The sequence below is a fragment of the Callionymus lyra genome, chromosome 13 (assembly GCF_982586985.1).
Source record: "Callionymus lyra chromosome 13, fCalLyr1.hap1.1, whole genome shotgun sequence".
NCBI classification, from domain to species: domain Eukaryota; kingdom Metazoa; phylum Chordata; class Actinopteri; order Syngnathiformes; family Callionymidae; genus Callionymus; species Callionymus lyra.
Window position 1 is genome coordinate 18444884 of NC_141830.1, and position 26189 is coordinate 18471072.

General features: G+C 38.6%; 1 protein-coding gene across 4 annotated transcripts in view; it reads left to right on the forward strand.

Moving 5' to 3' along the window:
- Window positions 1–26189, forward strand: part of cadm4 (cell adhesion molecule 4) — a 239743-nt gene that overhangs the window by 174410 nt on the left and 39144 nt on the right. The window contains exons 1-2 of one of the 4 annotated variants that reach the window (XM_087804978.1): window positions 6844–8467; window positions 20267–20413. In XM_087804978.1, coding sequence (XP_087661104.1) covers window positions 8374–8467; window positions 20267–20413 — 241 coding nt within the window. In that variant the 5' untranslated portion in view covers window positions 6844–8373. Of the gene's footprint in view, window positions 1–6843; window positions 8468–20266; window positions 20414–26189 lie in introns of those variants that run through there. The other 3 variants (XM_087804975.1, XM_087804979.1, XM_087804976.1) reach the window with 3 other exon arrangements.

A 26189-nucleotide genomic window follows, 5' to 3' on the forward strand; every position in this document is an offset into this window, starting at 1 on the left:
CATTTGCAATTATAGAATATGTAGGGGATGTTTGTCCTGGTCCACATTTATATCACAAAAATAAAATAATCCAGTCATTTGTTAGTTTTTTCAGAGTCCACTAAATGGCAGACTCTGCACTATTTTACTTTGTGGTGAACGACTGTTTTAATGAAACATCACACCTTTTTTAAACTGATGGCGCCATCTACTGACCTTTAAACAACATGACACTGCTTCATGAAGCTTTACCAGCCCATCACTATGTTAAAGGTACATAACTGTAAAATTAATACATAGTCCTGTCATTTTAGGTAGAATGATTGAACGTTGATGTTTAAACTCAACTGACGTTTATCCAGAATCAATAAAGCAAAGTTAGCATACAGACATGTTTTCAAGGTGGTTAAAAATGCATCTTACCCACAACATTTTAGACATCACTCAACCACATCTGTTGTTGCTAAATAAGTTTACCCCAGACAGAATATTTGCAATGATCAGAAAATAGTTATCTACATAAAGTAATCTCCTACTGCACCTATGTCTATAGCCCTATACACACGGTATAAGTATTACCAGGGGACCTCTGTGTTTTGTAAATGACCCCCCCTCTGGGTTATTTTAAGTGCATTCACACGGGATAAGCGATGTCTGTAAAATAATCATTTTTACTGACATTACCTAGAGATACAGATGTAAAAAGGAGCAAAAAAGGAGCACAATTACTGAAAAAGAAAGTTAGTGTAACCAAGCGTTCTTTGTTTAAAGAAGATCAAGCGGACAACAAATTATTTTCTTTAGTCTCTCAACTTTTGCAGACGCTCAACAGCGAAAGCGCTGCCCTGCACCAAAATTTGCCCCAACATTATTCTTACAGAAGAGAAGACAGTCAGTTACAGTAGTGTAACCGAGTGTATTCGTGTGGGAAACAACGAGGCTGGAACTTAGTTTGTAGCTGTACAGCGCGCACGTCTTCTTTACTCATGTGGAACACCACCCCCCCCCCCCCCCCCCCCCCAACAACAACGAACTGGATCTACTTCCATATCAACTCCTTCAAAATAAAACAGCGAAAGTAAATATAAACACAATGGCGAGTTCCTGGAAGTCCGTTACAGTTACCGTACATATGTGGCATTCAGAATTACAAACACAGACATGCAGATTCGCACAGGATTAGTATTATCACCCGACGTCTGTGTTTGGAGAATTACAGTAGCTAATTCGTGGCGGAATTATTACAATACAAATCACAGACATGGCGCATTCGCACAGGATTAAAACTCAAAGACATTCTCCGCATTATTACAAATTACCAGAGGTCCACAGGTAATACTTATCCCGTGCGAATAGGGCTTATGTTGCAATTTTTTACTTTATTTTATTAATTTTTGTAATAACGCAGGATATTTCACTGAATTACAGGATTAAATTCTTGTTTTTTATTTATTGTCATTACAAATATGTCATGATTCATATCATTTTCGATTGTTATTTTGGCCATGTGTAGACATGTACTGTGTGATCTTGTTGATGAGCATATGCTACCTGTAAAATCAAGCAAGTTGTTTTTCAAAACCCTGCCGCTGTTGTCCATGCCAATAGAGCGGGTACAAAGAGAAGGCTGTGTGGTAACTGATGCAAGGGTCGGTTCTATACATGTAAGAGTGAACTGTTTCACAGAAATGGATCATGATTTACACATTCATAAACAAAAGGCGTCAACCTCACCCCTTTTTCAGTTTGTAAAGTCACCCCGGAGCCTTTATATCCTTCTCATCTATTTTATATCCATCCTTGTGATTATACTGAATCATGGCTTCTTTATTTATTGGCTCTTATCTCAACAGGCCCCCCGTCTCTGTCACCACTTCTGGCACAAACTGTGTATATATCTGTTTTCTTGTTCCTCTCCCTTGTCGTGGCACTTTAATACCACTGGTATTAAACGCTGGAGCGACCTCCCCGGCATATTTAAGCAGGCAGCGATCCTTGTAAGGCTCTTTGAGTGTTTAATATTTCCAGCACGCCGCTGACTTAAGCCCCTTAAGTGCTTTGGCAACACTTATTCCACGGTGGCACCAATGAAGCCCATTAAAAGAGAGATTTGAATGAGAGAAACAGTGAAGAGAGAAAGAGGTAGTAGACAGGGACACAATTTGCCATTACAATTCTCTCCTCCGAACACACTGTGGCAAAAACAAATACACCCATCAGGGGGGTTTATCCACACTGGAACTCTACAGACACTATCTGTACACTTGCCTGCCCTGCGGCGCTACGTAATGTTTCCTCCCTCTTAATCTTGTCTGTTGTTTCTGCTGGAATACTTGAGAGTGACTTGGTTCTGTCCATTAGGATTTATTTCAGTTGGTAATGGGGAAAACAGTAGGGTTGCACCCAAATGAACAAAAAATGAAAACTGAAAATCAGGTAAAAAGGGCCAAAAAACTGGAAAGAAAACACTGAAGAAAAACCTATTATGCTTATTATTGGTACTATTATAGCATTACTTTAATTGTGTGCTTGGATATCTAAGTGTACTTTAGCATGTATGTGTAGGAAAACTACAACAAAGTGCATAAAGTCAAGTGTATTTTAACATGTATGTGTAGGAAAACTACAACAAAGTGCATTGAAGTCAAGTGTATTTTAACGTGTATGTGTAGGAAAACTACAACAAAGTGCATTGAAGTCAAGAGTACTTTAACATGTATGTGTAGGAAAACTACAACAAAGTGCATTGAAGTCAAGAGTATTTTAACATGTATGTGTAGGAAAACGACATCAAAGTGCATTGAAGTCAAGTGTATTTTAACATGTATGTGTAGGAAAACTATCACAAAGCACATTGAAGTCAAGAGTATTTGAACATGTATGTGTAGGAAAACTACAACAAAGTGCCTTGAAGAGAAGTGTATTTTAACATGTATGTGTAGGAAAATGATAACAAAGTGCATTGAAGTCAAGTGCATTTTAACATTAAATGTGTTTTGCATTTATTTATAATATATCCTACGTAATGGGATGGATCGTGAGGAGCGGTGTGTTTATAGTTAACACCTTTCAACGAGTCTTTCCATCACAGAATTGTAAAGTGTTGATTTATAAACTTGTGTAAATGCAAGAAGACCCCAGAAATAAATTGACTTCTAATCTGGACGTTAACGGAAATAGCATATCTGATTTCGTTTTAATTTTGTAGAAGAATGTTACGGTCCCAAAGCCGAAGTCTTCGGTGGCAGAACATATGTATCTCTAAAATTAATAATAATAATTAATAAATACAAGGATTTGGTTAAATAAAAGGCGTGACACAGTGGAAGTGTGAATGTACGATCAGTTGATTGAAAGTGTTGCCGACTCTATATAGTATTGTGTTTTGTGTTTTACAGGACAATGAAAGTCATAGACTTGGAGTCCAGTACTGAGCCTTCTCATTCCAGTTTTATTATAACCAGTTAATAGCCTGTAGCTGTGATAATGTTTCAACAGGCTCTAAAGGTAACAGTTGTTGTGCAGTATTCAGACATCATCAGAATAAATCATTGTTTTATTTTTAACCTCCATGCACGACAGCTTTGGAATGCAATTTTTTTTTTTTTTTTTACTATTCACATGCCACAGGACATGTAAAAATGTGTACTGCGTAAAAAGGGTCCACGTCTATTATTACAATGCTTGGACAGAAATACCACCCAATACAGAATAAAACATCAGTCTGCATTTTAATTTTGTGGTTAATCGTTTTTCCTGACCTTTGTCTTATTCTGTTAATGTAAATAAATGTACAACTTTATTGACACTGCACGGTCAAAGAAAACAATGGGGTCCAAAGAGCTGCTTTCTTTGTCATAAGCTTCGCCTAGTGAGTTGAAGGACTATAAGATTGGATTGGATTGGATCAGTTTCTGCTGAGCCCCAAAATCACAATTTAAAGTTAAACAGTAGATGAGTTTCCCCAAAGAATGTAGATGGTTTGTTTTTTTTCATTAACATCTTCTTATTGGAGTCACCTATGTCAGCTCGTATGCTAACCATACACATTTCAATTTCCCCTGACCACATAATATAACATTTGTGGCCTCTCTGCGGGATTGACACATCATTGCACTTACAGTGTGATTTTTGGCCCAAAAAATAGCAAATAATATAAACTATTCTGGATTGCAAATATATACATGTGTCAAATATATTTACTGTATACTGTATTTTGTCATATTAAAGACATTTGGGCATTTAAAGTATCATTTTTACTTCTTGAAAATGAAGAAGAAAAAGTGGAAACAGGGTTTTAGGTTTACTGTGTAAAGTATAAAAGTGAAAAAAGAAAAAGGTTTTTTTCTAATTGTAAAGACACTTTTTAGGAAAATCAAACCCCACTTTGGTTGATATTGGTTCTAGTAACTGGATGATACGTATTAACAATAATAATAATAATAATTGAAAGGTCCGCCTTTAAGTAAAATGTCCCGCTGCCAGGGAAATTTTTGTTTTAATCACCAATAATCACAATTCACAGTGATAATAGCAAACAAAATGAGTCGTCCCCAGATGGTGTCTTACTACATAATCGCTTGTCGTAGCGGAGCTGCATACACATGAAGAATCAAGCTGAGGTTGCTCGCACAGCTGGTGGTTCACAACAGGGGTGGCCATTTCAAATTCCCGAGGGGATAGATTATACACTGGGAACGTTGTGAGGGTCCATCCAGCCAAACAAAGTGATGCAGAGGAATCTAACCAGGAAATTTTTAAAGCAAGACGAGGTTGATATTTAAGTATTTTATTTTAATTTTGATTTAATACCATCAATATAAAGAAGTATGGACAAAACAATGTACTTTTTTTTAAACTATACTCAAACCAGCAACCCTCTTGCTGTAAAGCGGTCATGCTAACCACTATACCACCACAATAGACAACTAATGTGATCATCATTATGTCATTATATCTCTGCTGTTGTTCACAGACCACAACACGTTTAAGTTGTCAACATGTTATTGTCGTTTCCTGGCCACCATTAGACTGCTTTTGATTTCCGTGGCAGGCGCAGAAAGGCTGCTTTGGTGCTTGGTTCGGTTTTTCTATTGCTTATTTCTGTGTTATCTTATTTCATTCTTTTATTCTGCACTGCCACCACAACAAAAAAAATGCAATGTTGTGTTCACAACACTGGCAATAAAAGTTACGGATTTTGAAGAGTCACTTGACAGACTGGGAAAAGCTCAAATATGTACCGTCTCCAAAAAGATGGGAATAAAAAAAAAAAATCCAACTCACAAATTTATAAATTCATGATTTGTATTTTGTGTTGTTTTGGAACAGTTCATGTTCTTGGAAGCTCTTCTTGACACTTTGGCCCAGTGGGGACGGAATCAATTGAATTATATCTGTGTTATTTATTTGTTTCTACTTCGAGGTGCCAGAGAGACTGTCAGGTTAGGAATCTGACTTAAAACTGTAAACAAAAGAAGAAGAGACATCAGATTTGATTTAAAGTAACAACTGTTTCCTCATAAATGAGGAGAGATGAATACGAGACCCTAGATGGTCCCAATTTTCTCTCTGGGGTGCCCCGTTTTAGTCGCACCTTTATACAGAATCATTCGTTATCTATTAGCCATGAAACAGGAAAAAGTTCAGCCACAAGGAAACCACAACAGATGTCGTTAAATGTAACAGAGGAAGATCAACGTTTCTTCCTGTCTTCTTACTTGATCGAATCAGTCTTGACTTTTACAACATCCTGAGACATTCTTCAGACAGAGCAATGATTGAAATAAGAGCAAAGGTTTACATTAGGTTTCTTATGGTTGAACAAATTTGATAACACTCAACACACCTATTTAGTATTTTCCCATCAGAAACGGTATCAATTTCTTTTTTTCCTCCTGAAAAAGATCAGACTTGGATGTATGGATGGATGTGTTTCTGCTGCTGGTCAACTGAATTTCTCCTACAGGGATCAATAAAGTATCTATCAATGTATCTAAAGGAAAATGAGACAATAGAGAGGGACTTGAGTTTACTTGCTATTGAAGCTAATTTCTAGCAGAGCAGCCAACACTCTTTCTGGCAAACATCTATTCTCTTTAACAACAAGAAAGCTGCTTTAAACAACAGTTCAATGGTCTACAGCTCGTCTGTGTGGACCGATGCTACTTCAGGACTTCTTCATCCTTCTCCATGATGTTTAAAATGTCTTCTTTTCTTTCATGTCCTGTTGTACTCACGTCATCCCCAGACCTCACAAACTCATTTTTCTCACTGATGTTGAATGCAATGACAATAAAATGCTTGAAAATAGACGTAGCTGTGACGAAAACAAGTCTCCAACTCCACTTTAAAATCTTGTTTGTGGTTTGAAAGAGGATCTAATATCAGCCTGTGGTGCTCAAAGTTGACTTCGACTCAGATTACAAACAAATGTGCACACAGTTGTCCGCAGACACCAGCCCACGTCTGCTGTCGCCATAAAAAAAACAAAAAAACATTTAACATAAAGAGTCACTGTGACGCTTCTGTGTGGACAAATTAATGGATGGTGCGAGCGTTCCGAACAGGCGTGCCAAATGTGCGCCCTGCTTCAGTCAACAGCGGACAGTTGCACATTCAGACACATGCTGCCACTGTTTGTTGACCTCAAAGACCGTCATTGTCAGCACTTTAACCCACACAAGCATCCCTGTGACCTTCACAAAACAGTATGCCAAATATGTGGACACTGGTCCTACACTGACACGCGCTGGCGGACGCCAGGGGAGGGCACGAGGGGTTATATAAGCAAGCCGAGGACGCACACGGATCCAATCGAAGACGATCGAGGGGGAAATACTGGAGGACGAACTCGCGAGGACTATTCTGCTGATTGACAGGTGGATTACGAGAGGAGGAAAAAAAACAGCGAGTTGGACGGATGTACTGAAATCAATTTCAGGAGTTCAATTTGAAAAGTACTTTTTTTTGTTTTGGGCTGCCAGACCCTGGGCAGCCGCCGCTCCTCACCAGCGGAGAGCGGGTTGTCTCACCAGCCAGCCACGTTGACCGGTGAAGTCGGGCGTTGTACAGGAGGTTGGCTGCGATCCACTTCCATCACTGCCAGATTTTGAATCTCATTGCTTTTGTCCCGGAGGGTGGAAGACAGTCGACAGTAATCTGTGGATGACAAACTCATTTTGCTGCATAGGATCTTCGGCTGGATCGCGTCTCGCTTTGTCTCTTAACTTTAAAATCAACAGCGGATTAAAAGGTCTCATTTATGCTGATTATTTTGGGTTACAATTATAATTGCTTGCATCAAAATTAGCGTTCAATAGTACAATAGCATACATGAGAGCATTGACCAAAGACTTGGTGTGAGCATTGCGAGAGCGATCTATATCTCAGGTCAAGGATCAGGCAGGAAAAGAGCAGACCAGCAGCAGGGTTCAGTCTCAACACAAGCCTTTTTGTCCCTGATTATGGAGCCGCACTCTCGTTTTATGGCTGTAATTTAACCTCGGCGCTCACAGAATTTGCTTCGTAAGACACTATTGTGAGTCTGCGGTGTTTTGGCTGAAAGGAACACCCTGGCGATAGAATCCTGTAAAAACAAAGTCTTAGAATCAAAGTATCGTTGCCCTATATTCCCCAGTCCTCGAGGGCATTGTAATGTAGGTAGCTCCGTTTTTACAAGTTTGCATTCTGACAAACATCAGCAGATGAAATCGTGCTTTCGGAAGCCATTTTCCTCCGCCAGCGTCTGACTGTTATTGATGTGGGTGTTCCTTGGAGCGATGCGGTTTGACCTCGAGGAGACCAGCAGTCTATTTGTTGTTGTGGTTAATTGTGTGGCTCCGCGTGACGCTTAGAACCGGCTCAGCTAAAGTTTGACGCAGCAGTCGGTGATGAGCTAATTGCATGACCTCTTTTTTTTTTCTTACACTTTAAAGCGGCGCTACAAGAGCAGATTATCATTGTTGCTTCGCTTTGGTCATTTCTTGTAGTGCTTCTTCTCACATCTGAGGTTTAGAGCACTTTGTTGTGCTCGGATGGGAGTGAACTTCTGTGCCGCTTTGTAAACGCAAATCCTCAATACTTTGTGGATTTGAGACCAAAGATGTTGTGAAGTCTTTGTAAGAAGAGCCAGGCAGCGGAAGGTTGGAGCTGAAGGTGTGTGCGTATTGAGATAAACTGAGGGAAGTTGCTTTACTTCGTGGTGGTTACAAGTTTTAGTTTAGATCGGATTATTTACTCCAAACAGGCGCCGGGTTGTTCGCAAACAACGGCTGCCGTTTAAGAAGGCTTGGGCAGTCGTGCGTGTGAAAAGCACTTGTGTGTATGTTGTGTTTCGGAGAAGAGCGGGTAAGGTCACAGAGGACCCATTGATCGAGCGGACACACAAAAACAATGATGCCAGTTTTGAGCTTTGCCCTCCCCCGTACGCCCTCCTCCTCGGCACCGCGGAGCCTGGTCCTGGTCCTGGTCCTGCTTTGCATCTCTCGTAAGTCACGCAGCACATACTGATCCATACAAGATGACGTGTGAATTGTTTTGTTTATGTGTGTGTTCTTGACAAACTGGCTACGACCTATTCCAGTGTGAAATATTGTTTTTATAGTCTGTATTTGGTCTCAAGGTGAATCAATGTTTTTTCTTAAGTAGTTTGGTTTTTCACATATTTTGCAAAGGTGTTGATATTGGACAAAAAACAACAATAACTAAAGGAAGAAAAATAATAAATGAAAATAAGAATACATTCAAAATCTAAGAAAGAAATTTAAAGGTCAACTGATGTGTTGATTTAATAGTATCTTAAATTGACTGTGGAACCCTATTGTACTCATCAGTATGTGTCTGTTTGTATAAAACTCACTTTTCATTGAAATATTTATTATTAAGCCCACCAAGGGAGCTCACTTTGTGTTTCTGGAGATTAAATCTTGTTTACCATAACGACACACACTCACATATGATTGGTCAAGAATCGAGGTTTGTCACTGTGCATTATCAATCCCGTAGATTTCCACCTCCAAGGGACTTGCATAAACAAAGTGGGACATGATAACAGCTGGCTGGAGGAAGAGTTAAAGCATTATTACATCATAATGGACTCCACTCTCGTAGCCTCTAGTTCGCCGAGACGGGGAGACTTTTAAAAAGTAACTTAAAAACATGATCATGATGAGGGACTTACTGCATCTTGGAGAGGAAACTTCATCATATGAAACATGTGAGTAAGTCAGGAGGTTAGGTTTTTACATTAGTTGCCCTTTGAAAAAATCCACACTAAACAACTCTAAATAATGTTTAGTTAACACTATGCAATAAAGGTTATCATTTGCTTATCAAACTCCACTGCCCTTCCCTTCATAACTTCTTTATTTTGTCCATTGTAAAACAACATGTCTTTTCTTTTAAGTAAATTCCAAATTGATGTGAAAACGGAGAGCATTTTAGTCCTCGAAAAAAAACGAATTTTAAGTATTTATTTTGTCCTTTTGTCCCAGTGAGTGGATATAAGAAAGCGTGGCGGCAGAAGCAGAATAGCCTGCGGCGTTATCATGGAATGGAAGAGTCTAATGAAACACTCAAATTGCTGGTGATTAAGGTACAATTGCTTGTTAAGACAAAGCGGAAGAGACCATCTACAGACAAAAGTGTTTACGAAGGGAAATAGCCAATTGAAGAAGTAGCAGTGTAGAGAAAGACTTTATAATGACCAAAGAGAGGAGAGAGAAAGATGTCTGAATAGTGTTGTTTTCCACTTTTTTTTATAGTAATGTCTAACCCCAGACTCACACCAAAAGCAGCTGTGGTGAGTTATTATAAATGAAAAGCAGGGTTACGCTTTTCCTCAAGCTCCACTAAAGACAAAAGAAAACAAAAGAACTGAGTGATTCTTAAGCAGCAAATTTACAAAGAAGCAAAAGTAAAGTGCCTCCCGTGAATACACAAAATAAAACCGTATTTTTCATGCGTTAAATCACTTTTAATTAATTTTAATTACCTTCTTCTTATCAAAAACATGACCAAAATAAATTAAACTGTTCTATATCCCTGATAATATCCTTATCTGATTTTCAGAAAACAAACAAAAACTACAACACTGGTGAAAACACACCCTCCCGTAGGAATGTTTTAACTAGCTTTGACATAAATGCAAAATAAACACATAAATCAAACTTTGAACCTTTATTTTGAAAGACATTTTCTGTTTTGTTATGTACCGTTGTTGCTGCTGTAATTAAAAAAGTTCATTTTCAAGCTCATTAAGGTTGAATAAATCCATTTTATTGATGATTTTGGACTTTAATTTAGCATGAAGCAAATAACAAACTCACCAAAGAAACTTTTTTGAATTTTTAACTTTGAGTCCTGAGAGCGTTTACAAAGCCTCGTGGCATATTGAACCAAATGAACGGTAATGATTGTATTACAAAGTGAGAAAAAAGGGAGTCCAGGCTGAATCTGCTGATTAGTCGTTTATGCAGAACCACAGTGGGCGAGGAAGTCGGAAGAGAAGTCTGTGCCAAAGAGATGGATTATGAACGACGGAGCGAATAAAAGAGAAGTGGGCCGATGACTGAACTATACGACAGGCAATTAAAGTAGGCTAAACAGAGGGAGATGAGATACACTCCCAAAAATGAAATATACAGTCCTCCACTCTTTCCATTGTTTTGTTCCCTTGTTCCATCCACTCCTCTTACTTCTCTCCCTCACTCCATTTCCTTCCATCTCTTCTCGCAGCCTGCACCCACAGTGCGATTATTCCGCAGACTTGAGCTGCAGAACAAATCACATTTAGTGGTAAGGAGTGGGGATATGGAAGTTGCAGCAGGGCACAGAACGATTCCCACCATGCCTAGAAAAAAAGGGGAATGATTGCAGAAACGAAGGAAGAAAGAAAATGAACGAGAGAATAGGTTAAAAGGGAAGAGGGGAAGGGGATAGATGCAGCCTGAGACCCAGGAGACGAAGAGAAGAGGACAGCATTTTTAGGACAGCTCGAGAGGAAGATGAATGATGATGCCATGAGGGATAACAGGGAAAAAGAGGGAGAAGTAAAACCAACGGAAGGGAGAAGGGCGGGAATCAAAGATTAGATAAGGCAGAGGGTTTGAAGGGCAGAAAAAGATATTGAAAGTTTAAATAGAAGAAATGATGTGAGATTGGAAATGAAGGCAGGAGAGTGAAGTGGAGTGTTGGAAGTGAAATCAGAAGAAAAGGGGGGAGAAGAAAAAGGAATGAGGACATGAGAAGGATGGAGGTAATGAGACTGGAGCTAGATTTGTTAAGGATTATGTTTTATTTATAGAGTTTCTTTTTTTCTTCATCGCACTGGATTTGATTGGCAGAGCTCCATCTTCCCCAGAGAGATGGAGGGATGAATTTAGATCAGCAACAAACGAGCGGGACGTGGTAGATCCAGGACGCCAGAGAAGAGGCCTGATCACAATTAAAACAACAGCTCTTCTGTATTATTCATTTACATGTAGAACGATGCAGATGATCCGTGCTGGATCAGTGATAACATCATTAACGTAATACTGTACGGTTCCTACTTGAGCTCCAGCTCACCATCGATCTCAATTTGTTTTTGAAAATACAGGTTGTTGACTCAAGATTGGAAATCCAATTATTTGCAGTGTGGCTTCTGCTGCTTTCCTGCCAACTTAACAACCGTTGATCTGTTGAATATGACCACAAGAAATGTGCTGACTATCAGCATAGACCAGCCTAGGCCTACCATTCATCTTGTTACAGGTCTAAACAAAGGGAAAATCTAACTTCTCATATTTTGTTTGTGGAGTAGTGGCAAGTTCCTTATCTACCATTGCACTTCTTACCTGATGATAAGAACGCAGTGCCTTGCTTTCCGGGCATTTCATATACAGTATGAAGATACATGAAGTACCTGAAGCAGGTCCTGATGAAGAATTAAAATGAAGTGACCTTAACAATCCTCACTCCGTCACCAACAGGGGTGGCACACTATATCCAAAATCTTTGGGTCGCTACCCTACATTTGTGAGCATTACTGGGAATAGAATTTAGAAATCTTTTTGCTCAACTCTGTCTTTACCAAGACCTGACAATTAATTGGCCTTATGACTTGCTATAGAACCAAATTCAAACATAGCTTTGGCTAACATATCTTCAACCGGTCTAAAACCCCCTCAGACTAGTGTTGCCAGCTGTGCTATGATTATCACATTCGTACAATAATTGAGAACTACCTATGGTTCAAAATCCTTTAAAATGTCAAACGTACAATAGTTTGATCACACCTTGATATTTGACATGCAGTCTGATAAAGGTGTATGTACCACAAGGGCTTGGGTTCCCGTATTTTTGCAACCAGCTAAAAGTAATGTATTCGTCTTAAGGCAATGAGCTTGATTGGCCGAATGGTCGATCGTCCTGCGTTGCAATCTAATCGCACCATCACAAACCAGAAAATGTCTGAACAGCATTTGAGTAGGCTTCTTATTACGGTCACGACACTGCTCCTGAAAGAATGCAATAATAAGCCGACATTCTCCCACATGGCAACACAACCTCATTCATACCAACACATCTCCAGTTGCTGTAATAACCAATACCTCGTCTTTCAAATGAAAGATGATAACCAAGCATAAAAAGAGTCGAAAACATTATTGTGGTATTTGTTACGCTCACAGACCGGATGATGTTTTTTTTCATCTGCTAGAAAATTGATACATAACTAAAGCTAATCTAAATTGAATTTCAAAGAATGTTATTAGTGAAACCAAGATCAGATCCGGTATAGGAAAGTACATTTAAGGTATCGTCAAAACCGATAGGATTATGTTAATTAATGTTGTCTTTTATCTCATGCATTCATTTCATACTTGTGCACATAAGTAAGTTGCGATACTTCATCCTTTTTAACGTTTTAACTAACTGACCCGAATTACCTAAAAGGTGCCCAGGTATCTCCGAAAAGACAATCCTGTTACAGATAATATATATTTCCTCCACTCATGTCCAATCCCAAATACAACTTGAAATGGATGAGCCGCTGTCGTATATATTTTGCAAAGTGAATTGAAATTAACTACCAATAAACTTTAAACACTACTCAAGGTATTTCATGCACTTATGAATCAAACATCTGCTGTTTACAGTTTGTGAATTTCTCCCATTCTGCCCGCAAAGACTAAAGAAAGGAGAACCTCTGGCGTCAGCATTTTTTTTTTTGGAGTCTGTACTTTACAAAATGAACTTGGAGCAAGTTTTCAAACACAACAGTATCAGACATTTTCATACATCACTTCACAGGCTACGGGGATAATGGCAGATCCAGATGGGAGTAGATGGAGAAGTTGCCAGCGGACCGACCTGTCAGAGTGAGAAGTACAAGCGGCTGCTATTGTTTTAATTAAAGCAGTAATAACATATGGGGTTGTGCATCTCCTCCATCGATTCCCTTGTAAATCTGTGGCCTGCGCGCAGAGAAAACACAAGCTCTTGGCCCGCACCCAATGGAGAGATAATGAGAGATAATGAATTGGGAGAAGACAATGGCATCGCTTCAAGGATACATGGGTGCTTTGGTTTAGGGCAGATAGAGACAGCTCATCTCTTCTGTGGATTGTCGTCCAGCCTCCCCACTCTCTCTTGAAGAGATATGGACGGAGGGTGAAACAAAGAGGAAGAGCAGGGCGATTATTCAGGCTGCTGACCCTGCACCAGAAAGGCAGTTTGGAGAATTTATCGTGACCATGGATAAGGCCTGCATGTTCCCCCCCCCGAAAACTTCCGCTTGAAACAGTCCGGACCACACCCTCTGTGAGATCAGGTCAGATGACATAAGGAAATACTTATTGTTTGAAGTTAATTACTATCATTTTTTATAAACAACCTACCTATCTTTATTACACTTCCTGCTAAGGTTATAAGTCAACTCTACAGCAGCACTATTAGGACAGACTCCCCACAGCCTTGTCTTATGAATTCGGGCACCAATTATTTATTTATGTATTTAGAAATGATGGCGCCTCTCCACGCTGTATTGCCGTAGTAAATAAAGGCTCCTTCGTCTCTTGGGGGCCTTGACAGTAGGCAAGAAGCCATTTCAAATGATGACAAGTCACCACTTTGAAATACTGCCCCCGCTTGGCTGGAGAGAGATTGTTTTCTCCCCCCCCTCTTGTTTTATTTATCCGCTGATGGTAGCCGTCACAGCACTTCCATGCTATTGATCGCTCTCTGCGTCCTGTCTTATGATTGGACGCTTGCAGAGCATTTTATTGTGGGAGTAGATTTTAATGGGGTCAAGATTAATACCACTGCCATGGAGTTTGATTCCCATACTCCCCCTCTTGTTCTCTCCCATTGACGGTGGCCTCGATGTGAATGGCTGTGCATAAAATCTACAGTCAAACCAAATTGCGCAGCTGCATCACCAACAGGAATCAAAGCTTCTCCAGCCCCAGTTATTGCTTTAAAACTCTTCCTACGATTCAACTTTTCTTCTGTCCTCGCAAAGTCTTCCGCCGCCGCTGGCAGGTGTAGCTCTTCATGCTGCTTAAACGATGTTTTTTTTTCTTTTTCCATTCCCGTCGCATAACTACTCTCTGGTTTAATCACTTTAAATTGGCGACAGCTGTCAGAGTAACGACAGCTAATGAGCCTTTGTGCCGTCCTTGCAAACAACACCGGCAGGTCTTTTGGTTGGGCAGGTTCTTTAAATGTAAGGGTATCTTGATTTCACATTGTCTTAGCAGTCGCCTTGGATCCTCAAAATCGAACTAAGAAAGAAATGAATTCACCTTTACCTGCTTTTACCAATTCATTCATTTTATTTAGTTGAATATTTTAAGTTTTCAGTAAATTAACTGTTTTTTTTAACCGAAAAACCTATTCTTCAGTGTGTAACTAACTTTATGCTTCTACATATTCGAAGACTCAAAGCGAATGAAAACATTGTTTTATTGCACAGTTCTTTTTTTTTTAAACTAGTATTTCAGGAAAACATGGATGAAAAAATGAAAAGAAAAAAGAAAATGATACAAATCAAAACAGCAATTTACATTTGAAATGCCATTTACCCTTCAATCGTTACCTTCGTCTTTTCGATGAACACAGAGGATATAATTTGAATTGGGCTATCTTAAGACTTTTGAAAAAAACACGACATCTTGATTTGTTCTGTTTTATTGTTGAAAGTATCAATAATAATAGCTTCCATTGGTGCTTTAAAAGCTCTTGAAAATGTCAGATAAGCACTAGCTGTAATTTAGGGGGAGTGTTTTTACGCTTTACTTGCTAGTCAGAATTGCTCCTGATGTGAAAGAAAAAACAATAACTTTATTTCTTGTTTTCGTGGTTTGGTTTGCTTCCCTTTCTTTTGAATGTTTACTCAGATTGTTGTGATGTGTTGTAAGTCCAGAAGGCTCACACTTTCTCGACATATAAACTACTTTCAAAAAGCTTTAGGTTAAAATGATGCAGCTACTACAAAATTCCAATCATACATTTATTTATGAATGGAATCAATATCACACAAAAAGTGAATATTTTTCTCGACTTGACTTCATCCTGAAGAATTACTGAATGAATAATTTTATGAGTGTAATCCAGCCATCTCTAAAACACCAAATCATCAGTTTTAATTGACAGCTGGCTGATCCAATGAAATCTTTATGACAACAAACGTGACCTTTTTTTAATTTTTCTAACCTGTGTTGGGCTGTTCAGTCATGGTACCTTCTGTTCATTCTATTTTCAAGTCAGAAACGCAAATCGGAAAAGGAAAACAATATGTGTAGCAGGTTTCTAAAAATAATTAAAATCCAGCAAACAAATAGGATTTTCTGTTGCTTTCCTGTTATGGATTTTATTTTTGGCTCCTAGAAAAACATGTGGAAGAAGGTATTGTAATCCAGAAATGTGAGGAATTTAACTTCTTCATTATTATTTAATGTATTTTTATATATATATATATATATTTGTATTCTTATTAGAGTATTTTATTCAATTTTAGATTTTTTTTGTGTGCTCTTGCTTATTGTCCTTTTTCTTTTCACCTGATGCTGCTGTAACAAAATATTCCCCCTGTGGGACCAATAAAGGAAAATCTTATCTTATCTTATCTGCAGTATACCTGGAAGCAGGTTTCTGGACTTTTTACAGTCAGTCGCAGTTTCAATTGTTGGATTCCCTCGAGCCATATGAGAATTTATTAACAGAAATGATAGGACAAAGTCTCTTACTATTATGTGTGGAGCGAGGATGTTCATTCCCTGAATGGAACATGTATCGCCTGGCGATTGTATCGCTCATTATGTTGCTATCCTTGAGTTTTAGCCTTTTATTTACTTTGAAAACTCTATTATGACACTAGTGTGAACGATGGATTTGTTTTGGGTATTTTTCAGCTAAAAGTACAATTCAATTGGTTGTTCAATTTTTGTTTAGTGAACGAAAATTGAAAAGAAATGGGTAAAAAACTACCCTTATCATCTGACTGGTTGCTCTGTTTGTCAATCAAGTGATGACATGGATATGCAGGGTTTGATGTAAAAAGAATTACTGTCATGTGATCAAACCCCAACTACCTTTTTATAATAACAATGATAATCTTTCAAACCCAGTGGAAAAAGTCAATGTATCTTTCTTGAAAATGTTACCATGAGGTTGGAGGTCCTGAAGCCATAGACATGAAATGCAACTGAAGTATCCAATGAAAAAGGGTTCTTTAGTAACAAAACTATAACATCCCACTGCTAAATATCCTTCCATTTCTCAAGGTCATAGAGAAGGAAGAAGTGGAGGGAAACTTCCAGGAAGTTGCAGTTGAAACCATGTTGAAACTGCCAGTTCCCTGTCACACGGACATGTAGACTTTTGAATGTTTCATTAAAGCCGATCAAATAATGACGAGGGGTTAAATCGGGATGAAGCCGGTGGGATCAGATGGTGTCAAATTTGCCTAATTGCAATATGCCAACCTGAGCCCCACGAAGATGATTCATGAGCACATGTTCTCTCGCACAAAAAAACACACATGGCCGCCGACACAGTATTTTGCTTTGAGTCAGCGGCTCCGGCGTGAAGACTTCCATCTGTCTCGACGTTTCCCTGCTTTCAACGATAATAATAGGCTGAAACAATCATCACAGCGGTGGTGTTGAACATCTATTGGCCGATCCCAGATGTCTCTTGGCAAGCAGGTAAAGACACCCCCCTGCAGGCTACACATGCACCCATACCTCGAACACAAAGCTGAATATGTGTTTTTTAGACCATGAAATCACACGGAGAGACTCCATACGGATAGAACATAGCTTCCCCCAATTAATGCTTTGCCAACACCTGGATTCAAACCAGGGAGTTACGTTTGAGCGGCTTTTATCTCAACCCTCCTCTCCACCACGCTGACAGTTAGCCCTTGGACTGTCGGGTATTGTTGCCAGAAACAATGGCGATCCACGCCAACTCAAGCTAGCTGAGGGCTCAGCAGCAGCCTGACTCAATAACTCAACTTTCGACCGCAACACCGTCTCCTCACACTCCAGACACCACTGTGATAATACCTGTGCAGCTCGTGACACAGCGGTGGCGCTAAACAAACTAGTGCTGTGTCTCAAATCGCATACTAGCGTACTCAAAGTTAGTATTTTTAGTGCGTAAGTGCGTCTCAATTCTTAGAATGCGAAATTTAGTGCTCCATGCACACTAAATTGTCACTAAAACGCCCACAAAACTGAGTATGGTTCGATGGACACTATCTACACTAAACGGCTCCATCTTAGTGACGTTGTAAACGGAAGTTACGTCATATATATATGCATATATATATGCATATATATTCATACACGTACAAGTGTATTTACAGCAGCAGTAGGAGGATGACACGTCTTCGCTGCTGATACCAGCTTAAATATCTCGTGAATATTTCGATTCTCATATTTTTTCTTTATTTCTTATTCCAAACTTGCAAAACGTGCTGCCAGCAGGTGGCGATAGCGTTCCTACAGCTGGTTGAAACCATTGTTAAATAGTAGTAGAAGAAGAAGCTGTCGCGTCATTTCCTGTACGTAGCAGCAGTGTTTGATTCGAAACATACTATCTTTGGAGAATTTGCGTACTAGTTAGTATTCAAACTATCCTGATGCATACTAACTTCTAGTATACTAAGAGAAGTATGCGATTTGAGACACAGCACAGGGCTGTGTATTTCCAAGAACCAGGCGATACGATGCATGGGCAAAGATACAATATATTGCAATACTGTAGGAACAAGGATATATTTGTAGTACTGTCCAAGTACTTTCCTCTGGTTTGGAAGCCAAAATATCTCCAAATAATTAACTTTAAAAGCTGCTGGAGTCAACTGTATCCTCTTGTCCTCAATCATGGCTGGTATCTTGTTATAGTAAACGTAGCTGAAGCGTTACTTTTGTTAACAAACTATAACATGCGGCTGCTAAATATTACGCCATTTCACAAGGTCATGGTGGATAAAGAAAGGAAGGATATAATATCTTATGCCTGTTTATTTGCTACTCCCTCACTTCACTGGCAGTTTTCTTACATTTAAAACGAAAAATGTTTTTTGTGTCTTTCCTTTTAACATTTGATTCAGTATCATGGGAAAGAATATTGAGATGTATAGATAATTCCATAATACAAACCACTGTTACCTTTTAACTTGAGGTTGGCAGCATTGCTCTACAATTTTCTGTAAATGATTTACTCCTGGCTCAAGGGTTAATGTCGCTGATTGTTAACCTAAGGTATGGTTTCTGCAGTCCTCGTGTCCATTTAGCACCGCAGGCTAAAAATGACCTATACAGTCTAAAGGCTGACCCACAAACACGAGGAGGGCCCTCCAATCAGAGCATAATCAACTTCCTCATTACCGCCTGTCGACAACATCAGAGATGCCCCCTGCTGTGCCCCTGCCTACTTGCACATGCAAAGTTCTCCGTCAGTGTGACTCGCTCAGCTCCCCAGGATTGATGCGTTCGCATTCAGCGATCTGAACTTTCTAAATCTTTGATGATTGGGGAAAAAAATAACTTTTTTTTTAGAAATCCTCAAGAGTGCATGTTTTCGGTTCAAGAATGAGGCAGTGATACACTGATGACTTTATTAAAAAATGATTCAATCTTAAAATCTCGTGGAGTATAGAGAAACAATCTTTCGTTTGCGATTATGACGGACTCAAAACACATTCACAACAATTTAAATGAACCTTCTTCTGTCACCCATTGAGGGGAAAAAATAGGGTGCGCTTGTTTCAAAGCACACTACAGTACATTGGCAGGTGCTGTAAAACTGCAAAGGCCTCTTCTTCAGGTGCTATCTCATAACAAAATGTCAAAGAGCTTAAATAAAATGCTGCTCTTTCTCATCCACAAAAACAAAACATACAATGCATCAGTTTGAAAAAGTATCAACAAAAAAAAAATTCATTTGCATTTTAAATTTTGCCTGAAAAACAAACTAAAACTTCCAAAAAACATTCAGAGGTTGATTGGGAATTTTTCCATAGGTATAAGTGTGCAAATAGTTTAAGTGTGTCTGGCATCCTGTCCAGGGTGTCCCCCCCCCTCACAACCCCCATAAGGTATTAAGCAGTACAGAAAATGAATGAATAATAATAAAAACTTAAAACCAGACTAGTCTAGTCATAAAAGTATTGTAATCCCTTACTTAAGATTATGAATTTTTTTAAGGTCAATTTAAAAATCATCCTTTATCTTAAGGAAAAACTGAATAAACGTTATTAAAAATAGGAATAAACTAATTTCAACCATTTTGAACTTTTAATAATGTTTTCTATTTGAGAATGTTGTAAAGCCTTTTACTTCACAATGAGTAAAACCTGAAGTAAATAATGGGAATATACTGTATGAATATCTGTTTATTTTCCTCTACGTATTTGACACATTTCAGAAGCGTCAGATTTTCTTGCTCAGGTTGTATGTCACTTTTTGAAATTCCAGTGCGGAGCTTTAATAAGGTGTTTTGTATTCCAACATGATAGTTGTATTCTGCAGCGTTGTAAGCCTGAGGCAATGGGGTCATTTGCCTTTTTCATTTGTGTGTCTCCGTACATATGAAGATGAATGTCAGTAATTATAACGATCCCTACTATAATCACAAGAACATATTGTTATTTATTCAGCTTCGTCTTTCTTCCCTCTCGGTTTTTTGCACCCTATCTTGAAATGGACTAAATGTGTGACTGTTGTAAAAGATTTTTGGTTCCTCATTACCTATTCTAACCGTCATTTCCCTCCTCTTTGTCAACCTCTCTCAGCTCACTGTCAGGCGGTGCAGGCGGAGAATGTGACGGTGTTGGAAGGAGGCACGGCCCAGATATCGTGCCGCCTTCAGAACTACGACGGTTCCATCGTGGTCATTCAGAACCCCAGGCGGCAGACTCTGTTCTTCAACGGAACCCGAGGTGTGTATGTCGCACTAAAGTAACCTTTTGTTAGAATCATTGCATCTGTTTCCTCTGTCACTTATCGTCATCAAATATTTTATTATTATTACTATCTTTTAGGAAAAGCCATTTTTTAAGACATTTCTTACCAATTTTCTAAGATACATAGGAATAAAAAATAAGTATTTGTGACTATTGTGGCTTTTTCTTTTTTCATCAACAGATGAAATCACTCCATTTTTGAAATAATCAATCATTTCCTGCATAAAAATGTTCTCACTTTGATTTTAGAAATGAATTAAATGGAAGACTTACATCTTTCTGAACAATTACTATAACTGTGTTATGAGGTGGTTAGATTAGGTTGAGTTTAACAACCAAAAAGCGAAATGAAATCACACAAAACTGTGTTGACTGAAATTTTATATTAAGACAAAACAGTGTCTTTGTAATCGTCAAAATATGCCACTGTTATTTGGTGTAATGGCTTCAAGGTTCAGTTTAATGTAGTTGTATTCTGAAACTAATGTTGGTATAAAGGGCATAATTTTAAAATACATTTTGGTTGATATTTAAGGGTTTTGATTTGATGTGGGGATGGGAAAATTGTCCTTTATAAACTAAAATATGTAGATCTATGTTGTCGAGACATTAAAACATTAGTTATGTAGTGTCAATAGATAGTTTTGATCGTTTTACATACATTTCTATATGTTTTTTCAGAGCACTTTTAACAGTTTAAGTAGACGGTGAACACAGGCTTCTACCAAAAACTGGGACGGAAACCCACAACACTATTATCGTGGGTTCCAACAATCCGAGGCCAAACTTTATTCGAAATTTCAATAACATCCCGGTTTCAAGCCGTGCATAACTCCTGGATCCTGTAGAACCTCAGCTGCTTCATCAAGGACTGTCAATTTTGTCATTTTGCTAAATTATAACAAGTCATTCAAGAAGCTGCTTCCATTGACAAACATGTTTTCTGTCCTTGATCGGAACACTCTCCTTAATTGGCCAGATGAGGCCTCTGCTTTAGGAAGCGTCTCCATTACCTTTTTTTCCAAAACTGCATTAGATCAGCACATGCGGTAAGTCCTATTAAGTATTTAAGCGGCTGCATTGTCTTCCCCCTCAAGAGACTCTCTGCTCCCTTTAGAAAGTACAATGAGGATTGAGGCCTAATCAGAGCAAGGAGAATAATGAGGAGTGTAAGTGAGAATTAAAGAGTGGGAAAGATTAAGACGACCAGGGAAGGTTAGAGTGGCACAGCGGCGGAATAGAGAGAAGGTGTCGTCAGCCAAACAGCAGAGGAGCGTTTAGAAGAGACAAGGCGGGGAAAATCACTGTAATCCCTCGTTGGGGATGTTTTGTGGAAGCATGAATTACACCGACGTTTCCCACCTCTGTTTGTTCCATGCTTTACTTTCATGCATTTACATTCTTGCCAATTGCCCATCTGCTGTGAAGATAGGGGACTAACACAGCGAGGCCTCTCAGTGCGGCGTCGCTCCAGACTAACTGTCCAAACAGAGCTGCTGCTGAAAGTGCACTGAATTAAGCTTCCTGTTTTGCAAGCGAGGAACCAGCCAGGGGTTTGTTTTATGAGATTTGGACAACAGATAGCGATAATAGAGCGGTGGAAGTAACCAAATGGAGCCTTTCTCCTCACTGGTCCGTAGCCATCTTTCCGGAGCCGCTGCCAAACCTCCCCGGCATGCCAATGAGACGGAACAATAAAGGTGAACCCTGACTTGAACAGGACTGTGACATTTAGTTGCCATTTAGAGGGAGAAAACTCTACCTGTCTGTGGGGAAAAAGCTCTCTGTCATGTTTCGCTGCCATCTGGACGAGGCGGGACTTTAGTTTTTTTGGAAGAATCTCAGTGGTGGGATTATTGTGTTGGATACTCACAACTGGAGCGGAGAACACAAATGTACTAGCGATTCTAAAATGTTTACCCGATATTATTTCATTACAAAATCAAACCACATCGTGTTTGGATCATGATGTGTTGGACGCCAGCATGGATGGAAACAACCCAGAGTTTATAGTCTGTTTTTTGAGATTTCCTCCTGCTGTGTTGCAGTATTTACAGACCACATGACTCTTGAAAAAGTCATAAAAGCTTTCATTTGTTTTGAATCCAAAATATTTCCTGACATCAGCTTAAAAAGCTAACGTAGTCGACTGTATCCTCTAGTCCTTAGTCATTGCTGGATCTTTGCAGGATTTTATTGTTCCTTTAGCTGCAGAGTACATAAAGATGATGAAGTTGAATTGCAACACAAAAATGAACAAACAACATGAATACGTCCATGTACCATGTTAACCATTAAAAAACGTTGGTAAAAAATATAATATAATATATTATTGTTTTTTTGTTTTTTCTTAAATATCATGAAAAATGACATTGCGACATATCAATGCCTACGATGTTTTCTAACACCCTTTGCAAACACGTACCTTTAAATTCTTAATTTTCATTACATTAATTACATTTCAAAAAAATGTAAAAAGTATTTTAACGTAACATGGATATTGCTCTCCGACTACACACAAATAGGAAGGCCGACTACTTTCTGGAAATCGAATATAAAGATTAGAAGAAAAATAGCTCTCAAGAGTTTAATTTAAGAGATGATCGTCCTTTTCTTTGTTTCTTTTCAGTCTTTTAGTAATTCTGTATATATTAATGAAAATAGCTTTTTATTACTGGATTTCATTCGTATGTATTAGGTCCAATTAATCCATAATTACATTTCTGTCACATCAAAGAAATAAAATCCTCTCTGTCTTTTTGTGATGTCAATACTCATTTAAACTCATTGTTTTTATTCAGCAGCCAATCTTAATGTCTGCCAATTAGTGGTTACGCACAAAAAAGAGTCGATTTTCACCCTCTTTTTTCCCCTCTTCTCTTTCAAAAAAACAATTGTTAAATTAGCTTTCTCTTTCAAATTTGGGAAATCCAACTGATTTCCATTTGGCTACGACTCCACAAACTCATCTAGGAAACACAACTCTCTAATTAGAAAATGGGTTTGGGAGGAAAAAGCATATTTTGTCGGGAGTAGGAACGAGCTCATTTTATTTCTGGAAAAATTCTCAGGAAGCCATTTATGAAAAAACCAAAGCATATTTTAGAGTTAACATCCTTTCATTAACTCTGACTGAACTGTCTCGTATCCATCCAAGCTTGAGACTGAGCCGTGCTATCAATTCCAGAGGACTGCGTCCATGGAATTCCAGCAGTTGCTTTGCTATTTCAACTTCAGCTGATGCTGCAAATTAAAGAGTGGGAATCAGTTTTTGTTCCTCCTGCCAAAGGTTGAAAGTGACTATTTGCAAATGAAAAGGCACGACTGAAGAAAACCTTTTTTACTGTGTTTGATTAAATTGACCCTTGTCAACGGTGAAAGCTTGAGACCCTCAAAGCCAGGTGTTTAAAGAGGTTGAAGTCTTAAGTGTGCTAACAAGGTGCTTCAAGTCTCAAAGGTGTAATTTGTTCTAATTGAGCAACCATAAATAATGCTTAGCTAAAGAAATAAAAGTAAGGATTTTGTTGAAAAGGAAAACTCTACTACAGGGTTAGCAAAAAGATGTTTCACACATGTATGTGAGATATTTGTTGGACAGAAACTTTCTTGAGCTCCCTAATGTACCTTCAGTTGTGATATGTGAGGGTAAAAAAAACTATACGAATACACGAGCAAGCTCAGAGTGTTATAATTTAAATTAAGAAGCTCAGAAAGAAAATTCCAATTGATATTTAAATATATATACATATATATAAATAAATGAACTTTCCTTGCTTTCCCATAGTTCGTCTTAATTAGGGCCGGACACTAATACTTGGTACCGTTCCTGACATAAAAAGTAATAACCGGACAAAAGAATGTGGCTCTAATGACTCCAGAAATACTATTTTCATGAAAATACATTTGTTAACGAACAAATTCGGATTATTCAACGGAATCTGAAACTGGGGAAAGAACTTAATTACGCCTCTGTCGTAGTCTAAGCCGGTCTAATTAAAATTCATCAGATGACTAACACAAAGCTTTTCTGCGAGATTCGCGTCTCAAAAAATTGGATCCAATCCAATTTTTTTCTGCGATCAACCCCCAAAGAATGAATCCCGCAATCAAAGTTTTTTTTTTTTTGTGTGACAAGTTGAAGTCAAACAGAAAATAATAATGATCTATGCAACAGAAAACTATCCCTAAAGGAAAGAGATGGAATGAGATGTCGAGCCGACGTGCAGCCGAGTCTTCAGACACCAATAACGGCATTAAAATAAATAAAAAGTTTAGTATTTATCATTTCTCATAGTCCATGTTCATCTGGGAAATATATTAATCCACACTTTATGATCACTTGCAGCTTGGTTGCCCTTCATTCAGTCTCTTTAGCTGTATTTTCCCCATCATATTTACCGTAATTTTTAAAGCATCAAAATACAAAAAAAACAGGGAATTGTTCCTTATATATGCTTCGATCATCTCTCGCGATTGTTGGAAAATTCAGTGTCCTTCGCTCAATGCTGCTATTTGTAGGAGTGACTTGACTTATGCCTATGAGACACTAGTGACTGGGTTTAAATGATCCAAAGTACATTGTAACATCTACTTGAAAATTGTTAATTGATTTGAATTATTTTGGCCCACCCTACATCTACACATATGTTTCTAGAGTCTAAAAAGTAATAATAAAACATATATTTCCGGTAGCGTGTCTAATTATTACCCCAAATCTGCATAATGTAATTCTTCTTCAGCTTATCTGGGGTCAGCTCGCAGGGGCAGCTTCAGCAGGGAGGCCCTGCCTTTCCTCTTCCCAACTATATCTTCTTGCTTTTCCTGTGGGATCCCGAGGTTTTTCTCAGGCCAGCCAAGAGCAAATTCTCTTCAGTGTATCCTGGATCTCCTCCATGGTTTCTCACCGGTGGGACATGCCCTAAATCCTCACGAGTGAGGCATCCTTAATCGGATATCCAAGACACCTACAGACTGCTCATGACCATAGAGACGTAAATCAACTCTTATACGTACAGCTTTGCCCTTTAACTTAGCTCTATATTTATAACATAATTGCTAACACATCTGCCTGTGGCCTCATACTCCATTCTCCCCTCACTCATGAACAAGATTGAGATAGTTGAAGTCATCTAATTGGCAGGATCAAAAATGCCAGTTTGAGCATAAAATATAGACATATATTACATTCTTTCTAGAACAGTTCTTCTCCTTGAGGCTTTACTACAAGATGGACTATACAGACGAGCAGTATTGAGGTATAAGGATGTTCATAAGCGTATTCTTGGAGGAAGTTCGTCTACTCAGAGCTCAGTCGCCTATAGTCTATAACTATTTTAGTATTGTTATTATTGTCTATAATAAGGAACGTATTACTATGAAAATCTCAACCCTTGAAATTAGTTAAGTTTACATTTTTGGGGCAAACTAACCAGTTAAGCTGCTGCCAAAGGAAATAAATAAACATTTTCAAAACATTGTTATGAGTGGAAGCAGATGTTCCTATTTTAAATGTGTGGTGACAAATATTCATTGTGATAGTCGTCGCCTCAGTGTATTTGCTCTTCATGAACAGTGTTTTTGTGCGTTACAAAAGCTCTCTGTGTTTCCCTTCAGCCTCCAAGAAACAATTAGTTCAGGCGTTTTTTTGTGTTTGACACTATAAAGAGTTGTATTCACGTTTGTGTTATTCAATAATTAAAGCTGCACGTTTGTTCACCACTGATAACGCGTAACGTATTGTCTGATTCCTCTT